General features: G+C 46.7%; 1 protein-coding gene across 4 annotated transcripts in view; it reads left to right on the top strand.

The window, feature by feature from the left end:
- Positions 1-23767, top strand: part of LOC122926925 — a 125153-nt gene that overhangs the window by 5493 nt on the left and 95893 nt on the right. For 2 of the 4 annotated variants that reach the window (XM_044278443.1, XM_044278444.1), the window contains exons 2-3: positions 17778-17834; positions 18673-18807. In XM_044278443.1, the coding sequence (XP_044134378.1) occupies positions 17788-17834; positions 18673-18807 (182 nt within the window). In that variant the 5' untranslated portion in view covers positions 17778-17787. Of the gene's footprint in view, positions 1-15591; positions 15610-15772; positions 15796-17777; positions 17835-18672; positions 18808-23767 lie in introns of those variants that run through there. The other 2 variants (XM_044278445.1, XM_044278446.1) reach the window with 2 other exon arrangements.

The following is a 23767-nucleotide window of genomic DNA, read 5'->3' as shown; positions in this document are numbered from 1 at the left end:
AGCAAAAAAGCAACGTTTCGGCTCTACATGCTTGAGAAAGGCTCATGTAGAGCCGAAACGTTGCTTTTTTGCTGCCACCACATGGGTGATTAAACTTTATCTGCTTTACCGAAGATACCGTCTGGAGTGCTGTCCAATTTTTTCCATTATATATATATATATATATATATATATATATATATATGTCACAGCAATACTATGCAGCATTGCTAATGTTTCTCTTTACAAAATGCATTATATACCATCCCCAGAAATTAAAACTGGTGCATTACAGTGGCCCTTAAAAATTTGGGAACCCTTTAGAATTTTTTATATTTATACATACACTCACCTAAAGAATTATTAGGAACAGCATACTAATATGGTGTTGGACCCCATTTTGCCTTCAGAACTGCCTTAATTCTACATGGCATTGATTCAACAAGGTGCTGATAGCATTCTTTAGAAATGTTGGCCCATATTGATAGGATAGCATCTTGCAGTTGATGGAGATTTGAGGGATGCACATCCAGGGTACGAAGCTCCCGTTCCACCATATCCCAAAGATGCTCTATTGGGTTGAGATCTGGTGACTGTGGGGGCCATTTAGGTACAGTGAACTCATTGTCATGTTCAAGAAACCAATTTGAAATGATTCGAGCTTTGTGACATAGTGCATTATCCTGCTGGAAGTAGCCATCAGAGGATGGGTACATGGTGGTCATGAAGGGATGGACATGGTCAGAAATAATGCTCAGGTAGCCCGTGGCATTTAAACGATGGCCAATTGGCACTAAGGAGCCTAAAGTGTGCCCAGAAAACATCCCCCACACCATTACACCACCACCACCAGCCTGCACAGTGGTAACAAGGCATGATGGATACATGTTCTCATTCTGTTTACGCCAAATTCGGACTCTACCATTTAAATGTCTCAACAAAAATCCGAGACTCATCAGACCAGGCAACATTTTTCCAGTCTTCAACAGTCCAATTTTGGTGAGCTTGTGCAAATTGTAGCCTCTTTTTCCTATTTGTAGTGGAGATGAGTGGTACCCAGTGGGGTCTTCTGCTGTTGTAGCCCATCCGTCTGAAGGTTGTGAGTGTTGTGGCTTCACAATTGCTTTGCTGCATACCTCGGTTGTAACGAGTAGTTATTTCAGTCAACATTGCTCTTCTATCAGCTTGAGTCAGTCGGCCCATTCTCCTATGACCTCTAGCATCAACAAGGCATTTTCGCCCACAGGACTGCCGCATACTGGATGTTTTTCCCTTTTCACACCATTCTTTGTAAACCCTAGAAATGGTTGTGCGTGAAAATCCCAGTAACTGAGCAGATTGTGAAATACTCAGACCGGCCCGTCTGGCACCACCAGCCATGCCACGCTCAAAATTGCTTAAATCACCTTTCTTTCCCATTCTGACATTCAGTTTGGAGTTCAGGAGATTGTCTTGACCAGGACCACAACCCTACATGCATTGAAGCAACTGCCATGTGATTGGTTGACTAGATAATCGCATTAATGAGAAATAGAACAGGTGTTCCTAATAATTCTTTAGGTGAGTGTACATTTGACCTAAAACGACATAAGATTTTTACACACGTCCTACCAGTGGATAAAGAGATAAGTAAAATATATTAGACTTGGTCTCTTATTTATTGAGGAAAATGATCCAATATCACATATCTGTGAGTGACAAAAGTATGTGAACATTTGCTTTCAGTATCTGGCAGCCTCTCTCTGCAGCAATAACTGCAACTTAACTTTTTTGATAATTGTTGATTAGTTTTGCACATCGTCTTGGAGGAATTTTAGCCCATTCCTCCATACAAAATAGCTTTACCTCTGTTATGTTAATGGATTTCCTCCCATGAACTGCTCACTTCAGGTCCTTTCACAACATTTCCATTGGATTAAGGTCAGGTCATTGGCTTAGGGTCGTTGTCCTGCTGCATTACCAACATTCTCTTAAGATTCAGCTAGTGGACAGATATTGACATTTTCCTTTAAAATTTGTAGGTATAATTCATAAATTGTTCGCTCAATAATGGCAAGTCGTCCTGGGCCAGATGTTGCAAAACAGACCCAAACCATGATACTACCACCACAGTGCTTCACAGGTGGGGTGAGGTTTTTATGCCGGAATGAAGTGTTTTCCTTTCTCCAAACATAATGCTTCTCATTTAAACCACAAATTTGTATTTTGATCTTATTTGTCCAAAATATAGTTCCAATAGCCTTCTAGCTTGTCAGGTGAACATTAGTAAACTGCAGACAGGCAGCAATGTTCTTTTAAGGCTACTTTCACACTAGCGTTCGGCTGTCCGCTCGTGAGCTCCGTTTGAAGGGGCTCACGAGCGGACCCGAACGCTTCCGTCCAGCCCTGATGCAGTCTGAATGGATGCGGATCCGCTCAGACTGCATCAGTCTGGCGGCGTTCAGCCTCCGCTCCGCTCAGCAGGCGGACACCTGAACGCTGCTTGCAGCGTTCGGGTGTCCGCCTGGCCATGCGGAGGCGTGCGGATCCGTCCAGACTTACAATGTAAGTCAATGGGGACGGATCCGTTTGAAGATGCCACAATATGGCTCAATCTTCAAGCGGATCCGTTCCCCATTGACTTTACATTGAAAGTCTGGACGGATCCGTCCGAGGCTATTTTCACACTTAGCTTTTATATGCCAATATAATGCAGACGGATCCGTTCTGAACGGAGCCTCCGTCTGCATTATTATGATCGGATCCATTCAGAACGGATCCGATAGAACGCTAGTGTGAAAGTAGCCTTAGAGAGCAGCGCTTTCTCATTTCAGTCCTGCAATGCAGACTTTTAGACATGAACATTAGCTAATGTGAGGAAAGCCTTTACTTGCTTAGAGGTTACTCTGGGGTTCCTTATTTGACCTTGTGGACTATTACACACCTTGCTCTTTGTGTGATCTTTGTTGGTCGACCATTCCTGAGGAGGTGTCATGGAAGGTGTACAGAAAACTAGAAGACACAAAATGAAGATCTGACTGACTGGATCCAAAACTAAGGAACCAAAGGGAGAGCCTTGCAACAGACCTGGCTCTCTCCCTAACTGCTCAGCCTATGCAAAAATCTCAATGGTAGATGATCGCATATCCTCGTTCCTCGACTGTATAACACCTGAACACCCTATAATAGTGAGGGGACACGACCATCGGCTCCCTACACTTGATACGGAGAGAGTCAGGGTCACCTGGGATCCAGCAAAAAGGAAAACACAAATGAATGAACAAAACTTATCTGTAGAAGACTCAGTAGTAGCATCCAGCATGCACACACTCCAGGAAGTTGTATAAACCGCAAAGTGATGCAGTATGAGAAGGGATTTAAAGGGATGCAATCAGTGCAATTACATGACAGCTGAGAGAGGCTAACGAGATGAGAAAACGAAAGCAAAACAAAAGGAACCTCAAGGAGGAGGTTCTGAAGAACATCTGTAAGAGCTTCTCAGATGTCTGGTGGTGACAGGAGGGTAATAATGGTCATGAATTTCCTCCATTTGTACATTGTCTGACTGTTGATCAGTGGAAAACAAACCTTTTAGAGATGGTTTTGTAAACCTTTTCCAAGCCTGATGAGCATCAACAACTCTTCTTCTGAGGTCCTCAGAAATCTCCTTTGCTCATGCCATGATATACTTTCATAAACTCTCTACTTTCATAGATTTCATTTATACTATAAACATATTTACATTTACAATATCCTCCAACATCCAAATCCATGGGTAGAATTTTGACTTAAAATGCTGCTCCTAGGAAATAAATTGTGTTAACTGCACTCCACTCCTGACCTGCCATACCAGTGGCAGGTGAAAATAAGTCAAAATGAGTTAGCCTGTGTTAAATGTAAAAAGTGTTGTGTTTTGCTTTCATAAATTTGACACACTGATCGCTACCTTGACAGAAATAAACAAACATAAATTTGTCCCCTGTTGATAAATCAGGGCCCTAGTGTTAAGAATGAGCGGCATATTAATAAAGCACTTTTTCCAACGTAGAAGTCAGGTAAAGTAGGGGGAAGCAGTGGCTGGAGCATAAACAGAACATGTATATATAGGGCTCCATGTCCAGAGGAGCCTTAGGCTGGTTCCAGACAAGCATCATATGGGCACGTTCTTGTGCATGGCTTCAAATTCACAAATTTAATTGAACCTGTAGCTGGGATTGGCCACTGTAGCACGAGTTCGAAAATGTATCTTAAACCAGCTTAAAGTGGCTCTCTCACCAGGATTAACCCTATTAAACCAGACATACTGGTAGGGCTCATCATGCTGATTAAAACACTAACTTTCTTTTGCCTGTTTGTTAAACTGCAGACATATCTGTGTTTTTATTCATATGCGAATGAACAAATGGAGCACCAGGAGGCGGGGCTAAATCCTTTGAGCACTGCTTTGTAACACCCTCCACTTGATTGACAGGGATAGACATGCTGAGGGCAGAGCTGTGTTCTAGCATCTACATATCATATACTCTATGTACTATAGCTTTACCAAATTCAGAAAGCTAATATACATATTAATGTTTTATCCCCAAGCACAAAATATGATTATAAGCACACCAGTAATATGTGTTAGCTTAAGCATCCCAACCAGGACAGTGCAACTTAGGCCACAAACCATTAGAGGCATGCGGCCTGCATTGCAGATGGCAGCATGGAGCAGGAGTCAGGTATTATATAGGTAATACTAGAAAAAGTACCCGCTGCCCGAATATGAATAGTTGATCTGTTTGTGTGTATATTCTATTTGTTCCAAAGTTGCCAGGAGGCTAATCAATGCCCGTTCTTTGCACAGGGAAATCACTAGAATCCCTGTATATCCTGGCATTTACACACTGTTTATTTCATTAACTGTCCCCCATAACAGTGGACGTCTAAGCACCCTGGCCCCTTAACAGTGACCTTCACAGCACTCGGAGCCGGGAGCCAGGGGCTGTGCACTGCTGCTTGGTTCCTTTCATGCAGTGTCACTATCTTTCTTCAACTCCTATATGCTTATTTATCCCTAAGTGCCTATCAACTCCTTTTTAAAACCACTGTAGTAATGTGAACAGTGCTGGAAGGTGTGTTGTCCCACTTCAGGTACCTCAGATGGGTGAGACAGATTACTGCCACTCTCTGGATTTTGTCTCAGCAAAGCATAGTTTGCTGAGACATTTCTGTATACATTTTTGTTTAGGTAGCGCCTAGACGGGCAGGAGTTTATTTGTGTTTTAAGTGTTGGCGGTGCGGGAACCTCACCCAACCCAGTGATGTATAACTGGTCTATCCTTTATAAGAAGACTGTCAAAACAGTTTTTCTTTTGCTGTGTTGGTATGGGGTGGATGGAGGATTTCACCAAGCAGCTGATGCGGGCCAATCTGAAGGCTAGCCAAAGGTAAATTATGTGGCAACAGGAGCAGGAAAAGCTCATGTGCGGGTTGGACAAACCAAGAGACGTCCTAACCCAAGCTGTTTCCCATGGTAACCGCAGTGCGGAGGAACTGGGCAGTGACCTCATGACTAGGAGCCAAGAACTGCAGGTTCTCGGGATGCGGTTGGATGCAGAGGTGGTGTATGCCATTGCCAAGGGCAACCGACAGGAAGAGAGTGAGATGGAGAGCAGTGTGGCTCTCAAGAGTTCAAGTGTTTTCTGCCAAGATGTACAGAGTCCTAGAGAGGATGTGCGAAGATGCCGTAATGCTGTTGCTAAGAGCAACCAACCACAACAGCATGCAGCTGTCCGGCAACAGAGAGAGCGCTGCTGGAGATGTCGCCAAGTGGGAAGGTGTGCACCCTGTTGTCCTATGACCAGGAATCAAAGATGGGAGGTTCCCAACATCCCAGAAAAGTATGATGTCTACTGTGGAGATGGACGTATCGCACGTGAGAGGGACGAACCCGAGGCAACAATGGGTAAGATCGTTCCTGCAATTGCTGGTGTAGCAGACCTCATGACAGTGAGCACGGCTCTGGAGGTTGGGCATGTGACTGACCGGGGCCCTGGTACCTCAGAGGCCATGAACTGTGGTGTGAGCTGGCGGCAGTTGCTATATGCTGGACCAGGAGGTGTTGAGACACTGGGACTAGAGACTGCGCTGAAAATGTGCAACATTGTGGTGAATGGCAGTTCAGTCCAGGCGTTGTTGGACGCAAGGTGCCAGATAAGCCTGGTACATGCCAGCTTGGTAGCTGGGGACTATGTGCGGAACAATCATGCGGATAGTAAGGACTTTCTGGTGGCTCTCACTGAGTGTGAGACTCCAGTGGGAACTGGGACTTTTAAGCTTGCGCATGATGTAGTTTTGGGCCGTGATTTCCCCTTGTTTTGGGTTGTGGAGTAATGGAGACACTTCTGCAGAGAGTTCAAAAACTCCTGCAGAACTTGTACCTGTCCCTTTAAGTGAACGTGTAAGGGAAAGGACCATTGAAAACAGTGATGTAGTTGAAGTGAAAAATTAAAATGTGAGTTCATGTGAAGTATATGATGATAACATGCCTTTTCCCTTTCAGGATGTGATCAGGAGAGAAGTGCCCCTTCCTGGTAAAATTATATGTGATGCAAAAATGCTGGTTAATGTTGTGAGCCCAGAGGGTGAACCACACGTACCAGAGGTGGATATGTAGTACCCACGGGGTTTTATGGTTGCTGGGGAAGTGTCCAATGTGGGGATTAGCGCATCGGTTCCCCTAGAGGTCAGAACTGATAATGATAACACAAGTAATATAGGTGACGCATGTGCCGTAGCCGATAGCAACTCAGAGAAAGCAACTCAGAGATGGGTGAGACAGATTACTGCCACTCTCTGGATTTTGTCTCAGCAAAGCATAGTTTGCTGAGACATTTCTGTATACATTTTCTGGGCTGGATTTTACTTGGACTGGTGGCTAGGCTTGGTAGAGGGAGTTCCCAGTCCACACCCTTCCAGTACGGGTTTTCCTTTCTACCTGAGGTGATCACAGGTGAGGCCTGCTGTAATCAGGCTGGCATAAAGCGCCTCAGAGTAGGTCAGTCTGAGGAGGGAGAACAAGACTGTTTTGTGAAGCAGAGGCTCTGTGTGTGGTCTCAGTCAGGAGGATTGAGGGGCCACAAGGCTTTGAATAGCTTGAGGTTTGGAGGACCTAGCGACACTAGAGAATGAGGGTTGCATGCCCTGCGTCTGCAGGACTACTGGGCCATATTCCCCCAAAAGGTACTGGAGTTGCCACAGCCTGGAGGCTGCAGTAATGATGTTGGCTGAGGAAAGCCGCATATAATGTCAAAGTGTGAACTGTGCTCTATGAGTAAGGTAGGGACGTATTTTGTTTAGGTAGCACCTAGACGGGCAAGAGTTTATTTGTGTTTTAAGTGTTGGCGGTGCGGGAACCTCACCCCACTCAGTGATGTATAACTGGACTATCCTTTATAAGAAGACTTTCAAAATAAATGCACAGTTTGGGCATGAAATTCCGTTGTCTGGTGAGATATCTGTGAGTGTGATCCCCTGAAAAGAGACGATCCCTTACACCACTGATACACTGCCCCCTGACATATTTTGTCAGGTACTGGCTAGTGTTGGTCGAACACCAAAGTGCTCGGGTGCTCGAGTAGAAAACCTCGGGATGCTCAGGTGCTCTACAGAGCACCCGAGCACAATGGAAGTCAATGGGAGAACCAGAGCATTAAACCAGGCACCCACTGCTCTGAAGACGGGAGGGTGTCTGGTTCACAGGAAAAGGTCAGAAATTGATGGAAACACCACTGATATGGTTCGGGAACAGCATGGGGAGGATGTCTGGATGCATCTTGGACTCCCAGGTCGCTGTTGGGAACGATGTTGTCCGAGTAGTACGCCACTTTTACAGACTGACAATAATACGCACAAAATCAAAGATAAAATCTATTTGAGAGGAAAAATTGTTAGGAAACATTCTTTCCTGTATATTTACTTGTATATAAAGTGCAAGTGTTGCCAAAAATTTTAAGGAAGAGGCACTCCAATACAACCTGTATATCACATAAAGGAGGGCCTCCTACACACCATTGAAAAATTATGATTGATGGTCTGCTGGTGAGCCTCAAAAACTATTGGAGCAAGGGCCTGCTAATCTGACCATCTAAAACATTAGGGGCGATAGACTGCTGCTGATGTGAGGGGTTAGGGTCTGCTGCTGAGCTGACCATCTAAAACATTAGAGGCGAGTGCCTGCTGGTGACACTCAAAAACATTATGAACAAGGGCCTGCTGGTGACGCTCTAAAATATTTTGGGCGAGGGCCTGCTGATGACCTCAAAAACATTATGGGCGAGCGCCTGCTGTTGACCCTCTAAAACATCATGGGTGAGGGCCTGCTGGTGACCCTCTAAAACATTATTGGCGAGGGCCTGCTGGTAACTCTCAAAAACATTATGGGCAAGGGCCTGCTGGTGACTGTCTAAAAGATTATGGTTGAGGGCCTGCTAGTGACCCTCGAAAACATTATGGTTAAGGGCCTGCTGGTGACCCTCTAAAACATTATGGGTGAGCGCCTGCTGCTGAGCTGACCCTCTAAAACATTAGGAGCGAGGGCAGCCTAATAGCATGTTGATATGATGGAGGAGGAGGACGAGAAAAGGGAGATTGAACCATATACCCTTTTTAGTGTTGGAAGGGGTGCATGGAAATACAGTGTATTCAATACACCATAAAAGCCACATTTAGAGTGCCTTCATGTTCAGCCGCTTTCCTCTGGTGGAGTAGAGAAGTCAGGGGCAATCCAGGCCTTGTTAATTCTTAGAAGAGTCAACCAGTCAGCATTTTCAGTTGACAGGCAGATGCGCTTATCAGTTATTATGCCCCAAGCAGCACAAAATACACACTCTGACAAAATGCTTGCGGCAGGGCAGGTCAGCACCTCCAAGGCATAGAGCGCCAGTTCCTGCCACGTGTCCAGCTTTGACACCCAATAGTTGTAAGGCACAGAGGGATAATTGAGGATGCTGACACGGTCTGCTATGTACTCCTTCACCATCTTCCATAATTTTTCCCTCCTTGTGACACTAGGTCGCGCATCAGGTTGAGGGTGCTGGCGACGTGTCATAAAACTGTCCCAGGGCTTAGAGAGTGTTGCCCGGCATCTGTTGGAACTGCTGTGTGTTGCCCTTGTAACCCCTCCTTGGTTGGCCAAGGAACTACGTACTCTGCCTCCAGCATGTCAGCTGGAAATTTTTGGAGCAATTTTTTCCACAAGGACCTTCTGGTATTGCGCCATTTTGATCGTCCTCTCCACCACAGGAATGAAAGATGAGAAGTTCTCTTTGTAGCAGGGGTCAAGAAGGGTGAGCAACCAGTAATCAGTGTTGGCCAAAATGCGTACAACACGAGGGTCACGGGAAATGCAGCCTAACATAAAGTCAGCCATGTGTGCCAGAGTACCAACAGTCAAGACTTCGCTGTCGTCATCAGGAGGATGACTTTCAATCTCCTCATTCTCTTCCTCCTCTTCTACCCATCCACGCTGAATAGATGGAATAAAACTTCCATGGGTACTACCCTCTGTAGTGGAGGCAACAGTCTCATGCTCCTCCTCCTCCTTCTCATCATCCAATTTGCGCTAAGAAGACGAACTGAGGGAGATCTGGCTATCACCCTGTGTACTGTCTTCCCCCATTTCCACCTCTTTCACTTGCAAAGCGTCCGCCTTCATTGTGAGCAGCGAGCGTTTCAGTAGGCACAGAAGTGGGATGGTTACGCTGATAATAGCGTTATCGCCACTCACCATCTGTGTTGATTCCTCAAAGCTGCATTGCACCTCACAGAGGTCAGAAATCAATACCAACTCGTCGCTTGTGAAGAGCGAAAGCTGACTGGAAAGGTGACGATCATATTGCAGCTGGTATTCCACTACTGCCCTCTGCTGCTCACAAAGCCTGGCCAACATGTGGAACGTCAAGTTCTAGCTCGTGCTCACGTTGCACAACAGTCAGTGAGCTGGCAATTGCAAGTGCTGCTGCAGCGTTGCCAGATTGGCAGAAGCTGTCGATGACTTGCGGAAATGGGCACACACGTGGCGTATCTTCACCAGTATCTCAGGCAAATTGGGGTAGGTTTTGAGAAACCGCTGAACCACTAGGTTGAACACGTGGGCTAGGCATGGTATGTGTGTGAGCCTGCTGAGCTCCAAAGCCGCCACCAAGCTACAGCCATTATCAGACACAACCATGCCTGGTTGTAGGTTAAGTGGCGAGAGCCACAGCTCAGTCTGGTCTCATCCCCTGCCACAGCTCTGTGGCAGTGTGCTGTTTGTCACCTAAGTAGATCAGTAGATTGTCACCTGTTTGTCACCTAAGTAGATCAGCACGGCCTGTTGCCGCTTCCCCATTGCAGTGCTACACTGCTTCCAGCTACTGACTGATGTCTGACTGGTGCTGCAAGATGATAATTCAGAGGTGGAAGTGGAGGAGGAGGCGGAGGAGGAGAAGGGGGGGTTGCAGCCACTATCGTTGGTGGTGGCAGAAACCCTGATAGAAGCAGGGCCCGCAATCCTTGGCATCGGTAGCTCCTGTGCCATCCCAGGGTACGACTCGCTCCTGGCCTCCACAACATTCACCCAGTGTGCCGTCAGGGAAATGTAGCATCCCTGGCCAAAAGCACTTGTCTATGTGTCAGTCGTTACGTGGACCTTCTCAATAACTGCGTTGGGTGATGTTAAGGGACACATGTTGGTGTAAGGCTCGGACTACACACTGTGAAAAATATTGGCAGCTGGGGATAGAGTAACGCGGGACAGCCGCCGCCATCAGGCGGCGGAAAGCCTCAGTGTCCACAAGCCTAAATGGCAACATTTCCAGGGCCAGCAATTTGGAAAGGTGCGCATTTAGTGCTATGGCCTGTGGGTGGATGGGTATTTGCGCTTTCTTTCAAAGGCCTTGGGTATAGACATTTGTACACTGCCCTGGTACACTGAAGTGGATGTGCTAGCTGATGGTGCTTGCGAAGGTCCAGGTGCTTGGCGGGAGGCATCCGGGCCTGCGTTTTGGACAGGGCATTGGTCAGCACGTAACACAGAGGAATATGAGGCAGTGGTGTGAACCGCAGACAGTGATTGTGAACCCAGGCGTTTGGCCCACCTATTAGGGTGCTTTTATGCCATGTGGTGGATCATGCTGGTGGTGGTGAGGTTGCTAGTGTTCACGCCCCTGCTCATTTTGGTACGGCACAGGTTGCAAATGACAATTCTTTTATCGTCCACACTTTCCTCAAAAAAGCGCCAGACTGCGGAACACCTACCCCTTGGCAAGCGAGATTGCCGCAAGGGAGTGCTCCGGGGAAAAGTGGCTGGCCTATTTGATGTGGCCCACCTTCTCCCTTTTGCCACCCCACTGCCTCTTCCAGACTGTTGCGGTGCTGCGGATCCCTCCCCCTCTGTACTGCTGTCCTTGCTCGGCTTGCCACATTCCTAGGTTGGGTCAGTGACTTCATCGTCCACCACCTCCTCTTCCACTTCCTCACTCTGGTTATTCTCCTGACTTGTTGACCTAACAACAACCTCAGTTATTGACAAATAGGTCTCATCATCATCATCCACCTCGTGAAACACTAATGGCCGTTCCCCACCGTCATCTTCTAGTGCCTGTGGATGCTCAGAGTTTTGGGAATCAGGGCACAATATCTACTCACGTCCCTCTTCAAGCGGGCTTGTCTATAGGCCCAATTTAAGGAATGGCTAAGAAAAGAGCTCCTCGGAATATCCGAGTGTGGGATCACTAGTTTGCCAAGACTCTCCATGGTGGGAGAAAGGAGTATCTGTTGAGGATTCTGTTGACCAGACTCTTGGCTACTGATACTGGACTTTGTGGAAGACAGGGTGGTGCTTAACCGACTGGAAGCATTATCTGCTTTGATAGTGGTGTCCTTGCGCCGCCCTGCAAACTGGGATATTAAGCTAGGTATCGTGGATGAGTGTGTTTCTTGTGCTCTGGCAGCAGGCACAGTTTCACCGCGCCCAGGGCCACGGCCTCTGCATGCACCATCAGCAACACGGCCACTTCCCGTCCCTTACTGCTCGCCTTGTGCATATTAAATGGTATATATTTTAGGATGCGCAGATGTTAAACTGGAAATGTAGCACAGATAATGTCGCTGTCCGCAGCATCTATGAAAAAGTGCACTGAATGTCACAGGTAGTAAGGCTGAAGCTCAGCCTGTGTTTGTGGGAGGGGCGAAGGAGGCCTATATAGCACCGCCTCGCTCTCCCATCATGGACGCCGCGCTCTACCGTGACGTCTCTGCGCATCGAGGTTACAGTGCCTGCCGCTCACCTACGCTGCTGCTCCTTCCAGCCTCCGCTCGAAGTATTCCTTCCCCTGGAACCGCGCTCCCCCGGTAAGCCAAGCGGCGCCTTGAGCTGCTCCCTGTCTGGGAGCCTCGGCGCCGCGCTCCCACATACCCACATGTCGCTTCCTGGCCTCACCTCCCGCTGATCGCCAGGCAGCACTAAAGTCGTGTCCCCAGCGCTCCCACTCACTGTGCATGTCCGCAACCTGGCCCCACCTCCCGCACCGGCTGGTCTCCAGGCAGCACTGACGCCGCCCCCCCCCCCCATTAACCCCTTCACCTGGCATCCCATGAAATAGCATCCTGGCTTCATCAGGGTGCCTAAAAACATACATTGGTTGCTCAACTTGCAAACCTGACAGCTGAGGCCTCCCGACAAGCTGGGGCCTCAGCAAAAACAGTACATACCTGGGCAATGAGCTGGCTTGGGGCACCAGCAACAACCAAAACAAGGTTTCCAAACAGTGGAAACCCATGCACGCCACCCACAGCCATGCATCAGATACTTCACTAAGTCCCACATGCCGGAGCCAGGCCCCAACCAAAAAAAAACAAAAAAAAAAAAAAAAACTCTCATTTCAGGTACACACATACGTTGTATATTTCATTCCACGCCATTATCTGCCTCAGCAGAGTCATGTCAATGTTTTTTCTTCCTTAAAGTTTCATCCACGTTATGGTCTGCCACGCAGCAGATTCATGTCTTTTTCCTCAGGTTCGCTTTCGCTTTTGTCTGCCACGCAGCAGATTCATGTCATTTTTCCTCAGGTTCGCTTACGCTATGGTCTGCCACGCAGCAGATTCATGTCAATTTTTCCTTCCTTAAGTTCCATCCACGCTATTGTCTGCCACGCAGCAGATTCAGGTCAATTTCCTCAGGTTCGCTCACGCTATTGTCTGCCACGCAGCAGATTCATGTCATTTTTCCTCATGTTCGCTCACGCTATTATCTGCCACGCAGCAGATTCATGTCAATTTTCCTTCCTTAAGTTCCATCCACGCTATTGTCTGCCACGCAGCAGATTCCTGTCAAATTTCCTCAGGTTCATTCACGCTATTGTCTGCCACGCAGCAGATTCATGTCAATTTTCCTCAGGTTCGCTCACGCTATTGTCTGCCACGCAGCAGATTCATGTCATTTTTCCTCAGGTTCGCTTACGCTATGGTCTGCCACGCAGCAGATTCATGTCATTTTTCCTCAGGTTCGCTCACGCTATTACCTGCCACGCAGCAGATTCATGTCAATTTTTCCTTCCTTAAGTTCCATCCACGCTATTGTCTGCCACGCAGCAGATTCATGTCATTTTTCCTCATGTTCGCTCACGCTATTGTCTGCCACGCAGCAGATTCATGTCATTTTTCCTCAGGCTCGTTCACGCTATTGCCTGTTCACGCTATCGTCTGCCACGCAGCAGATTCATGTCAATTTTCCTTAGGTTCATCTACGCTACCGTCTGCCACGCAGCAGATTCATGTCAATTTTCCTTAGGTTCATCTACGCTACCGTCTGCCACGCAGCAGATTCATGTCAATTTTCATTTGGTTCATCTACGCTATCGTCTGCCACGCAGCAGATTCATGTCAATTTTCCTTAGGTTCATCTACGCTATTGTCTGCCACGCAGCAGATTCATGTCAATTTTCCTTAGGTTCATCTACGCTACCGTCTGCCACGCAGCAGATTCAGGTCTCTTTCCTGACACGCATCAGGTTCATCCAGTCATTGCATGCCACACTGCAGCTGCCGTTTATTTGCCCGGACACGCATCAGGTTTTATCCGGTCTCGTTTCTTTCCCTGACACGCATCAGGTTATTCAATATTTTGTCTGCCACGTAGCAGTCCATGTTAATTTTCCTGACACGCATCAGGTTCATTCACAGCCCTGACACGCATCAGGGACAAGGTTCTCATGTTACATTTGCATTTCCTGATACGCATCAGGTGCTGTCGCGGTCCTGCCACGCAGCAGGTGCATCGGTCACCCAACAAGCTCGGACCGTTTCAACCTGGTTGGACCCTGATGCGCCTCAGGGGCATTCACCACTAGCCACGCAGCTAGTTCACGGGTTCCTGACCGCCGCCAGGCATCAGGTCATTCAGGGGCGCCTCGCATGTACCAGGCACGGTCAAGCTTGACTCCGGGCTCCCGCTCCCTGATCCACGTCAGGTTCTACTTTTCTCCTGCATCTCTCAAGCCTCACCCCATGTTTTCTAGGGTCATCCCAGAGGTCGGTCTAGTTCAAAAAATTCGTTCAGGCGATTTCCTCCAGGTACAAATCCTAGGTCCCTTTCCATCCAGGTCATTTCTCTTCCACGGTTTCGTCCAGGTAAGTTTGGTTTTCACTACCTCATCCCTCAGGATCAGGCCGGTATCAGGTATGTCGCCTTTTCTTTCAGGTAATCTAGGCCAGCTCGTCAGGTGGGTCAGCCCTCTTAACCTCTTCCTGGTGACGGATTACTGTCACTCTTCGGTGTTATAGGGTCATCCGATCGTCCGTCTACCGTGCGGCAGATTCACGTCATTAATTACGGAGACGCTTGGGGTTGTCCTGTCGTTTGTCTGCCGCGCAGCAGATTCATGTGTTTTATTTTCCAGAGACGCATCGATCTTATCCGGTCATTTGTCTGCCACGCAGCAGATTCATGTAATTTTTCCTGACACGCACCAGGTTTCATCCGGTCATTGTATGCCACGCAGCAGATTCAGGTCATCTTGTTTTTCCTGACACGCATCAGGTTCATTCGATCTTTTGTCTGCCACGCAGCAGTTCATGTTTTATTTCCTGACACGCATCAGGTTCATTTACCGCCCTGACACGCATCAGGGACAGGTTTTTCTTTCATGCACTAGCCACGCAGGTAGTTCACGAACTCTCGACCACCTGACACGCATCAGGTCATTCGTTTCGCTCTCTGGCCTCACATGTATCGTGCACGGTTAAGTTCCTTGACATCACGGGCTCCCGCTCCCTGATCTACGTCAGGTTCTACTTTATCTCCAGCATCTCTCAAGCCAGATCTGGGGGGAGCTTTGGAGGAATAAGCCAGTCATCTTCGTCACAGACAATCAGGCAGTCGTAGAAATCCTCAGCAAAGGCCTTTGCTCTTCTCCACAAATCATGCCTTTTGTCCGCAGACTAGTGTCTTGCGTTACAGTATAATTTCCATTTCTCATGTAGGTTCATACAGGGTTCAGCAAACATGGCGGCCGATGCCCTCTCTCGTTTCAACTTCCCTGTTTTCTTTCAGGCAATGCCAGACGCAGATCCATCAGGGGTCCCTCCACCCACCCTCGAGATACTGACGATGGATTAAGCAAGCAGGTCAGAAGGGCTAAGTCACTCAATACAGCTAGGAACCACAAGACAGGGTGGGAAACCTCCATACAATTCTCCCTCAGACATCCACAGGAACAACTGGACCGAACGACTTATGTTATGGCACTCCTGGCTTATTGTCACACAGACCTTCACCCATCATTCAATACCTTCAAATTTTACCTAGCAGGGGTACAACATTTTTTCACTTTAGATTACCCAGCCAGCCAGTCCGTTTTTTCGTTTCAAGCCATTAGATCCACCCTGAGAGGGATTCAAAGAATAGCAGCAAGCCAGAGTCCCGCAGGAAACCAGTCACCGGGGCAATGTTCAGGGCCTTTTCCACCTCCCTAGACAATGATCCTTTCGGGCCATATAAAAGCATAGTGATCAAGCAGCTATGTACCTCTGTTTTTACGGGTTTTTACGGCCCGGGGGAATTCACCAGCTCTCCTGGACACGCAGGCCCCACTTTAGATCAACTAGCCTGGCAGCAGACGCTTGCACCCTCTCACTCCACTCCATCAAAACTTCTCAAGTGGGACCACCAGTCAAAATTCGCTATTACCAGACTTTCAATGACTGGTGCCCGGTTGCCGCGTTCAAAGCTATTCGCCACCTCAAGATCCCGCGCCGGGCTGCCCTCTTTCCCTTTCAACTCCAAACATCTCACGACGTCACAGTTCGTCCACCACATCAGAATCTAAGCTTCCGGACTAGGGTTCGACCCCAAGGCCATTTTGGGACATCCATTCAGCATAGGGGCGGCATCCGCAGCGTCAAGCCATGCGGTCCCAGCGCACGTCATCCAGAAAATGGGCAGGTGGCATCTTCCTGTTTCATGCACTATGTTCCGAACCCGCAGGCTGAGATGGCCAAGGCCTTCACCAGCTTAGCTCTATGAGTTCTGCATTAATCTTTCCTACCCGATTGATTTTTGCCCCTCATTTAGCTCGCACACGGCCATGGCTTCCGGCACACCTCAGCCATTGATAGTTGACAGTCAAGTCACCCCTCCCCCAACTTAGTTCGTCCACTCTGTTCCCGCCGTAGCCAGGACCACAAGTAGTAAGGCTGAAGCTCAGCCTGTGTTTGTGGGAGGGGCGAAGGAGGCCTATATAGCACCGCCTCGCTCTCCCATCATGGACGCCGCGCTCTACCCCTCCCACCCTTCCCCTTTCTTCACCTCTCTCACCATCAGGCTTGCCCCTCATTTAGCTCGCACACGGCCATGGCTTCCGGCACACCTCAGCCATTGATAGTTGACAGTCAAGTCACCCCTCCCCCAACTTAGTTCGTCCACTCTGTTCCCGCCGTAGCCAGGACCACAAATAATTTTAGAATGTGCAAACGTTATACAAGAGGTATAGCGCAAGTAATGTCGCTGCTACAAGTGGCTAATAAAAAATGACACTGTATTAATGTCACTGATATTTATGATGTGCAAACGTTATACAGGAGATGTAGCACTTTTAATGTCGCTGTCACCAGGGGCCAAACAATTGCGCTTAATGTCACAGATATTTAGGCTGCACAAATGTAAAATAAAAGATGTGGCAGAGGTTGTGTCACTATCAGAAGCGGTGCTAACAATTCCACGTAATTTAGTGCAGGTTGTGCTAATAATTATATTGCTGCCAGATACAACAATAGTCCTTAAAAGGACAAGTTTTTTCACTAAAATATTACTATTTCACTCCCTACACTATCTGTCTCTTCTTCAGCACAGCTCTCCCTGACTAAAACTGAGCCAAACACGTGTCATCAGGTGCTATATAGCACCCCGATGACGTGTTCCGGCCAGCCAATCACTGTACTGGCATTACAGTGAGTGCCGGTACCTCCGCGCACGTTTATTGGCTGCATAGCAGCCAACAAACGTGCGGGGAGGAGACTCGAGCATTGCGCTCGAGCATACGCGGTGTTCAGCCGGTGTAGAATGGGCAGCCAGGGGGCGCTGTGCAGGGAGTTAAAAGTAACTACAGCAAAGAGCTACAGCAGGGCTGAGGCCCCTTCATTCTAAGTGTTCATTCTATGTGATTGCTTGATAACATTGGAATACCCCTTTAAAGGAGATCAATTGGAAATATAGTTAGGCTTAGGCTAAGGCCAGTTTTTTTTGTTTTGTTTTTTTCATGAAAAGAAACTGTACTAATTTTTTTGTTTTATTGCAGAAATTTGACAATGACATCCATAAAATCAAGCCGAACTTGGGCGGACATCCAGGAAAGGTACTTGATTCAATTATGTAACTATAACATTGGAGATATGTAATTTCCAAATTTTTCTACCTGGCACAAAAAAAACTGCATGACCCTTCATTTCTCAAGCTAGTACAGTGCATGGACATTGATAAGCTGTCTTTCAGGATTAAATCTATTACTCGTGGCAGTCAGAGAACTTCTTCTGCTTTCTGTATCAGAAGCTGCTGACATTGTCATTAGTTATTCACTTTGCTGAGTTTACATACTTATCTACGTGGCTATATTATGTAGGGGCATGCACAGATCTCATAGGGCCCATAGCAAAACTCAGTTTGAGCCCCCCATCCCATGAGTGCCTCAAACAATCCCAGGCAACGATGAATGCAAAGCGCAACCCCCAGATTTCTCAATAAGTTTTTTTTTTTTGTATAAGGCTACTTTCACATCTGCGTGAAATTATACAGTAACTATTAGTATCATTGGTAGATGTAAAAATGTATTTTCACTGAGTTCCTCACAGTTGTCAGTCTAAGTAGTAGTAGATCTGTAGTAAATCTGGGCCAATGACTGATAGCAAAACTGTCTGCCCAGCTGCACCTCACCACGAACCGGTGGTGGTGGGGGGTCTCTTTGAGATGCACTGCTAAAAGCCACCTATACACTTATATCTAAAGTTTTACTTTTCTGCTAACACACTTTATTGTTGCTGATTGGTATTAATTTTCGATGATATATTATACAGCCTTTATAATTCTCATACAATTTAGGTTCCCAAAGCAAAAATCTTAATTTTTCAGGGCAGTTACAGTCATTGTCCTTCCCTTGAAGCATAAAACACACTAAACAACTATATTGCACTTCGCAGCTTAAGCCGTGTACGACAACAATATGGCCTCTTACCGCGAGCAGAGTGGGATGATCTGATTGCAATGACCTCGTATGAAAAGGCTATGTCAGCTAAACACAAGAATAAGAGTCTGCCAAGGTCATTCCTGCCAAGGTAGGCCTCAATTACTAATATGTGTCCTTCATTAAGACTACAATGGCATGCTCTAAAATCAATGGTTTAACAAAGGAAGGCATTTATTATATTGTAAAAGTCTCTCATTCATAGAACCATGAGGAAGGAATGGCTGACCATGAGCTTCTTACGGGGCACAGAAGGGTTCTGTATGTTCCATCCTTTTCCAACTGTGATGAGGGAGGCAAGAACATATGCAGGGCTACCCTCTCTAGAAGAGTTACATTTTTATCAATCAAAAATGAGCCGGAAATAGGCCTAAAAAATAGAAGTACTACATATGGAGGGGGAAAAAACACCAATGCCTTGTTTTCTTGGGAAGGAAAATCCAGCACCATTTTATTTATTTTTTTTAAGGGGAGGGTATTTTGATATTGTGTCTTTTTCTAACTATGGTTGGATTATAGTCACCGATGTAACCTTAACATGCACAACCAACTTGAAAATGCTTATTTTAGAGTTGCTTCAAACACACATTTAAAAAAAATATATAATACTGCAGATTTTGATGTCAGAGCAGATTCAAAAAATAAAATAAAAAATTAAGGACTTTTCGCCTCTACTTCCAATTCCGGATTTGGTGCAAAAAGCTGCACCAAAACCTGTACATGTGCTTTACTAAAAAAAAAATGCTATGTGCAAAACTATAAGTAGACAACTTTAATGCAAGCATCTTAAATTCAGGAAACATGCTGGGTGTGATGGCCAAATTTCCAAGAACAAACGCTGCTCCTCTGACTAAAACTCCCAGCATCATAATGATTATAGATGAGCATATTTTTCAAGAATTCGATTTGGTCAGTTCACCGAATTTTCCGAAAAGATTTGATTCGATCTGAATTTCTTAGTGGTGAATTGAGTTTAAAAGCAGCTATTTCCTGGCTGCAGAGAGCCTGTATAGTGGTGTAGAACACTGTACCGTGCAGTAACACGCATAGGGAGTCTGCTGTGGTAGTGAAACAATATGGTGAGTCAGTATGACACGCAGATGACAGGCGTCACTCTTAGAATCACTGCACATTTCACTTATTTGTGCAGTTATGTGGCCAAAACTGACCAAATAACTCAAGTGTGAACTAAGTCTTACAGGTCAATGTTAGCGCTACGTATAAAGAACTATGCAGAGGTCCAAGATCCTACTATAGCGTGAAAGAGTGCACTCCTTTTACACCGTCGTCAGCTGATTCCACATAGATGTCTACAGAACCTGTTCTATCAAACGCTTATACAAGTAGAGCCCTCCTGACAGAGTGGAGAGGGTGTCAGCAGTAAGTTTGTGTTGACGTCACTGATTATTTTGCCCTTTCTATGATCCATCAGAACAATAACCCCCAAAAAACGGATCGTGTCTGTTGAGCACCTGCCTTCACTCGTTCAGCATTTGGTCAGTAATCCATCAATATTGCTAAAGCCCAAAAAACAGGAGTGGATCCAAAACAGAGATGACACATGAATGGAATATATGCATGTCTTCTGTGTTTTATACCCAGTGCCCACTCCTGCTTTTGGCTACCAAATCATAAGCCAGTTCTGATGCACAATAGGGACCATGTTGAGGTGGCAGCAGCATGTGGAGACCATAGAGTGGCTCAGTGACATAGTGCTGAGGTAGTAACAGCATGAATAGAAGAAAGAGTGGCCCAGTGACATAGTGTTGAGGTGGCAACAGCATGAGGAGAAAACAGAGTGGCTCAGTGACATAGTGTTGAGGTAGCAGCAGCATGAGGAGACAACAGAATGGTGAGGTGGCAGCAGCATGAGGAGACCACAGAGTGGCCCAGTGACATAGTGTTGAGGTAGCAGCAGCATGAGGAGACAACAGAATGGTGAGGTAGCAGCAGCATGAGAAGACCACATAGTGGTGAGGTGGCAGTAGCATGAAGAGACCACAGAGTGGTGAGGTAGCAGCAGCATGAGGTGACCACAGAATGGCCCAGTGACCAGTGATAAGCCGCAGGGATAATATTCGAATTTGCGATATTTAGCGAATATTCGCCCAAATATTTGTCATATATTAGCGAATTCGCGAATTTGTGATCTCCAGTCATTATTTTCTTGAATGCAAAAATCGGCAATCAGGAAATTTGCGATAAAAATTCACAATACGAAAATTTGTCATCAACATTACTCCTAAAGTCAAAGATATAGCAGCTTTCTCATTGGCCCACCAGCAAGAAGCAGTGAGGGATCATGGGTACGGATGAAAAAAAAGTCTAGAATATTGCGATTACGAAGATATAGCACTATATTTTAGATATTCACGAATTCTCGAAGTGCCAATATTTACGATAAAAATTTGCAATTTGAATATTTGCAATCAACACTACCAGTGACATAGTGTTGAGGTGGCAGCAGCCTCAGTAGATCACAGAGTGGTGAGGTGGAAGCAGCCTGAGGAGACCACAGAGTGGTAACTTGGCAGCAGCATGAGGAGACCACAGAGTGGCCCAATGACATAGTGTTAAGGTAGCAGCAGCATAAAGAGACTACAGAGTGGCCCAGTGACAAAGTGTTAAGGTAGCAGCAGCATGAGGAGACCACAGAGTGGCCCAGTGACATAGTGTTGATGTGGCAGCAGCATGAAGAGACCACAGAGTGGTGATGTGGCAGCAGCATGAGGATACCACAGAGTGGTGATGTAGCAGAAGCATTAGGTGACCACAGAATGGCCCAGTGACCAGTGATGAGCGGCAGCGGCAGTATATGAATATTCAGAAGCATGAGGAGACCACAGAGTGGCCCAGTGACATAGTGTTGAGGTAGCAGCATAAGGAGACAACAGAATGGTGAGGTGGCAGCAGCATGAGGAGACCACAGAGTGGCCCAGTGACATAGTGTTGAGGTGGCAGCAGCATGAGGTGACCACAGAATGGTCCAGTGACCAGTGATGAGCGGCAGTGATGAGCGACCACAGAATGTCCCAGTGACCAGTGATGAGCGGCAGGGGCAATATTCAAATATTCAGCAGCATGAGGAGACCAAAGAGTGGACCAGTGACCTAGTTTTGAGGTAGCAGTAGCATGGGGAGACGACAGAATGATGAGGGGGTGTCACCGCCAGATCTCTGAGAAGCTTTGACAGACATTCTTCAGTACCTCTTGCTTGAGGTTCTTTTGTTTTGGTTTCGTTTTGTCATCTCGTTTCCCTCTCTCAGCTGTCATCTAGTTGCACTGATTGCATCCCTTTATATCCCCTCCCATACTGAATCACTTTGCGGTTTATACAACTTCCTGGATTGTGCTCACTGCTAGATGCTGTAACTGCTGGTTCCTCAGATAAGTCTCTTCCTTTATTTGTGTTTTCCTGTTGGCTTGATTCTAGGTGACCCTGACTCCCTCCGTATTAAGTGCAGGGAGCTGGTGGCCGTGTCTCCTCACTATTGTAGGGTTTTCAGGTGTCACACAGTCTAAGTACGAGGACATGCATCTTCCTATCATAAAGATCTTTGCATGGGCTGAGCAGTCAGGGAGAGCTCTAGGGCTTTTATAGGGCTCACCCATTTGTTCCTTAGTTTGGGATCAAGTCAGTCGGATCTATATTTGTGACTTCTAGTTTTTTGCAACACCATCCGTGACATTATAAACCGCCAAAACCGTCTTAAGCATGGATCCGGTTTCAGCCTTGATTAACCGCGTGCAGGGTCTTTCACTGGAGGTAGCAGATCTCCGTTAAACTGTCTCTCAGTTTCAGGTGACCGGTTCTGCTTGCGTTCATGGAGTTTGTACTGAGCCTAAGATCTCGTTTCCGGATACGTTCTCTGGGGGTAGTGAGAATTTTTTTTCGTTTTAGAGAGGCTTGCAAACTCAATTTTCGCCTACTTCCCCATTCCTATGCTGATGAGGAGCAGAGGGTGGGGATGATCATCTCGCTGCTCAGGGATAACGCTCAGTCTTGGGCCTTTTGACTACCGGTGGGGGCACGGCCCCTCCGATCCGTGGATTAATTTTTTGTAGCCCTGGGTCAGATATATGATGATCCGGACCGTATTGCTCTGGCTGAATCTAGACTGCGTCTTTTATGCCAGGGTAAACAGTCCGCAGAGATATACTGTTCAGAATTTCAGAGATGGGCAGCTGATTCTGGTTGGAATGATGCTGCACTCCGAAGTCAATTTTGCCATGGTCTTTCGGAGGGATTGAAAGATGCATTTGCCTTTCACAAGAGACCTGCCTCCTTGGAGTTTGCCATGTCTTAGGCGTCTTAGAGAGAGAGGAGAGATCACTCCTTCCTGCCATATTCAGTCTAAGGACATTGGGGCTGTCTCATTCAGTGCAGCAGGGGTCTCAGACTCTCTCAATCCCCTCTGAGGAGGAGCCCATGCAGCTGGGTTTACTTGCCTCTAATAATAGAAGATTCAGCTCTCCGATGAGGGTTTGTTTCTGTTGTGGAGGTATAAATAATTTGGCAAATGTTTGCCCCTCTAGGAGATTCAGGGAGTTTTTTGAGGGTATAAAAGAAACTAAAAGAAAAAAATCCTCTAAAAACATTCCATCTATTACTATTGGCAAGGTTGATGCGGAAATTGAAGGTTTTCCATTTGCTTGTAGTTCCCTTTTGTCCTACTTGCCAGGGTGGCGCTAGAGAGCAAGAACATTGTTTGTGAGATTTTTGTAGATAGTGGAGCAGCTGTCAATCTCATTGATAGTCAATTTGCTATAACACATGGTTTCCAGGTATGCACTTTGGGAAAGGATATACCTGTTTTGCTATCGATTCCGCTCCACTTTCTCAAAAATCGTTAAAGGGCATAGTTCACAATATCCGTTTGACTGTGGGTGATGCTCATGTTGAGGATGTGTCATGTTTCGTCCTAAGCGGATTACCTACTCCTCTAGTGTTAGGGCTACCCTGGCTCACTAAACATAACCCCACCATTGATTGGCAAGCAAGGCAAATAAATGGTTGGAGTGACTTTTGCGCAGAGAATTGCCTCTCTGCG

This window comes from Bufo gargarizans, chromosome 2 (assembly GCF_014858855.1).
Source record: "Bufo gargarizans isolate SCDJY-AF-19 chromosome 2, ASM1485885v1, whole genome shotgun sequence".
In the NCBI taxonomy this organism is placed as follows: domain Eukaryota; kingdom Metazoa; phylum Chordata; class Amphibia; order Anura; family Bufonidae; genus Bufo; species Bufo gargarizans.
Note: the sequence above shows the minus strand (reverse complement) of the source record. Positions and strands in the feature narration are given on the sequence as shown.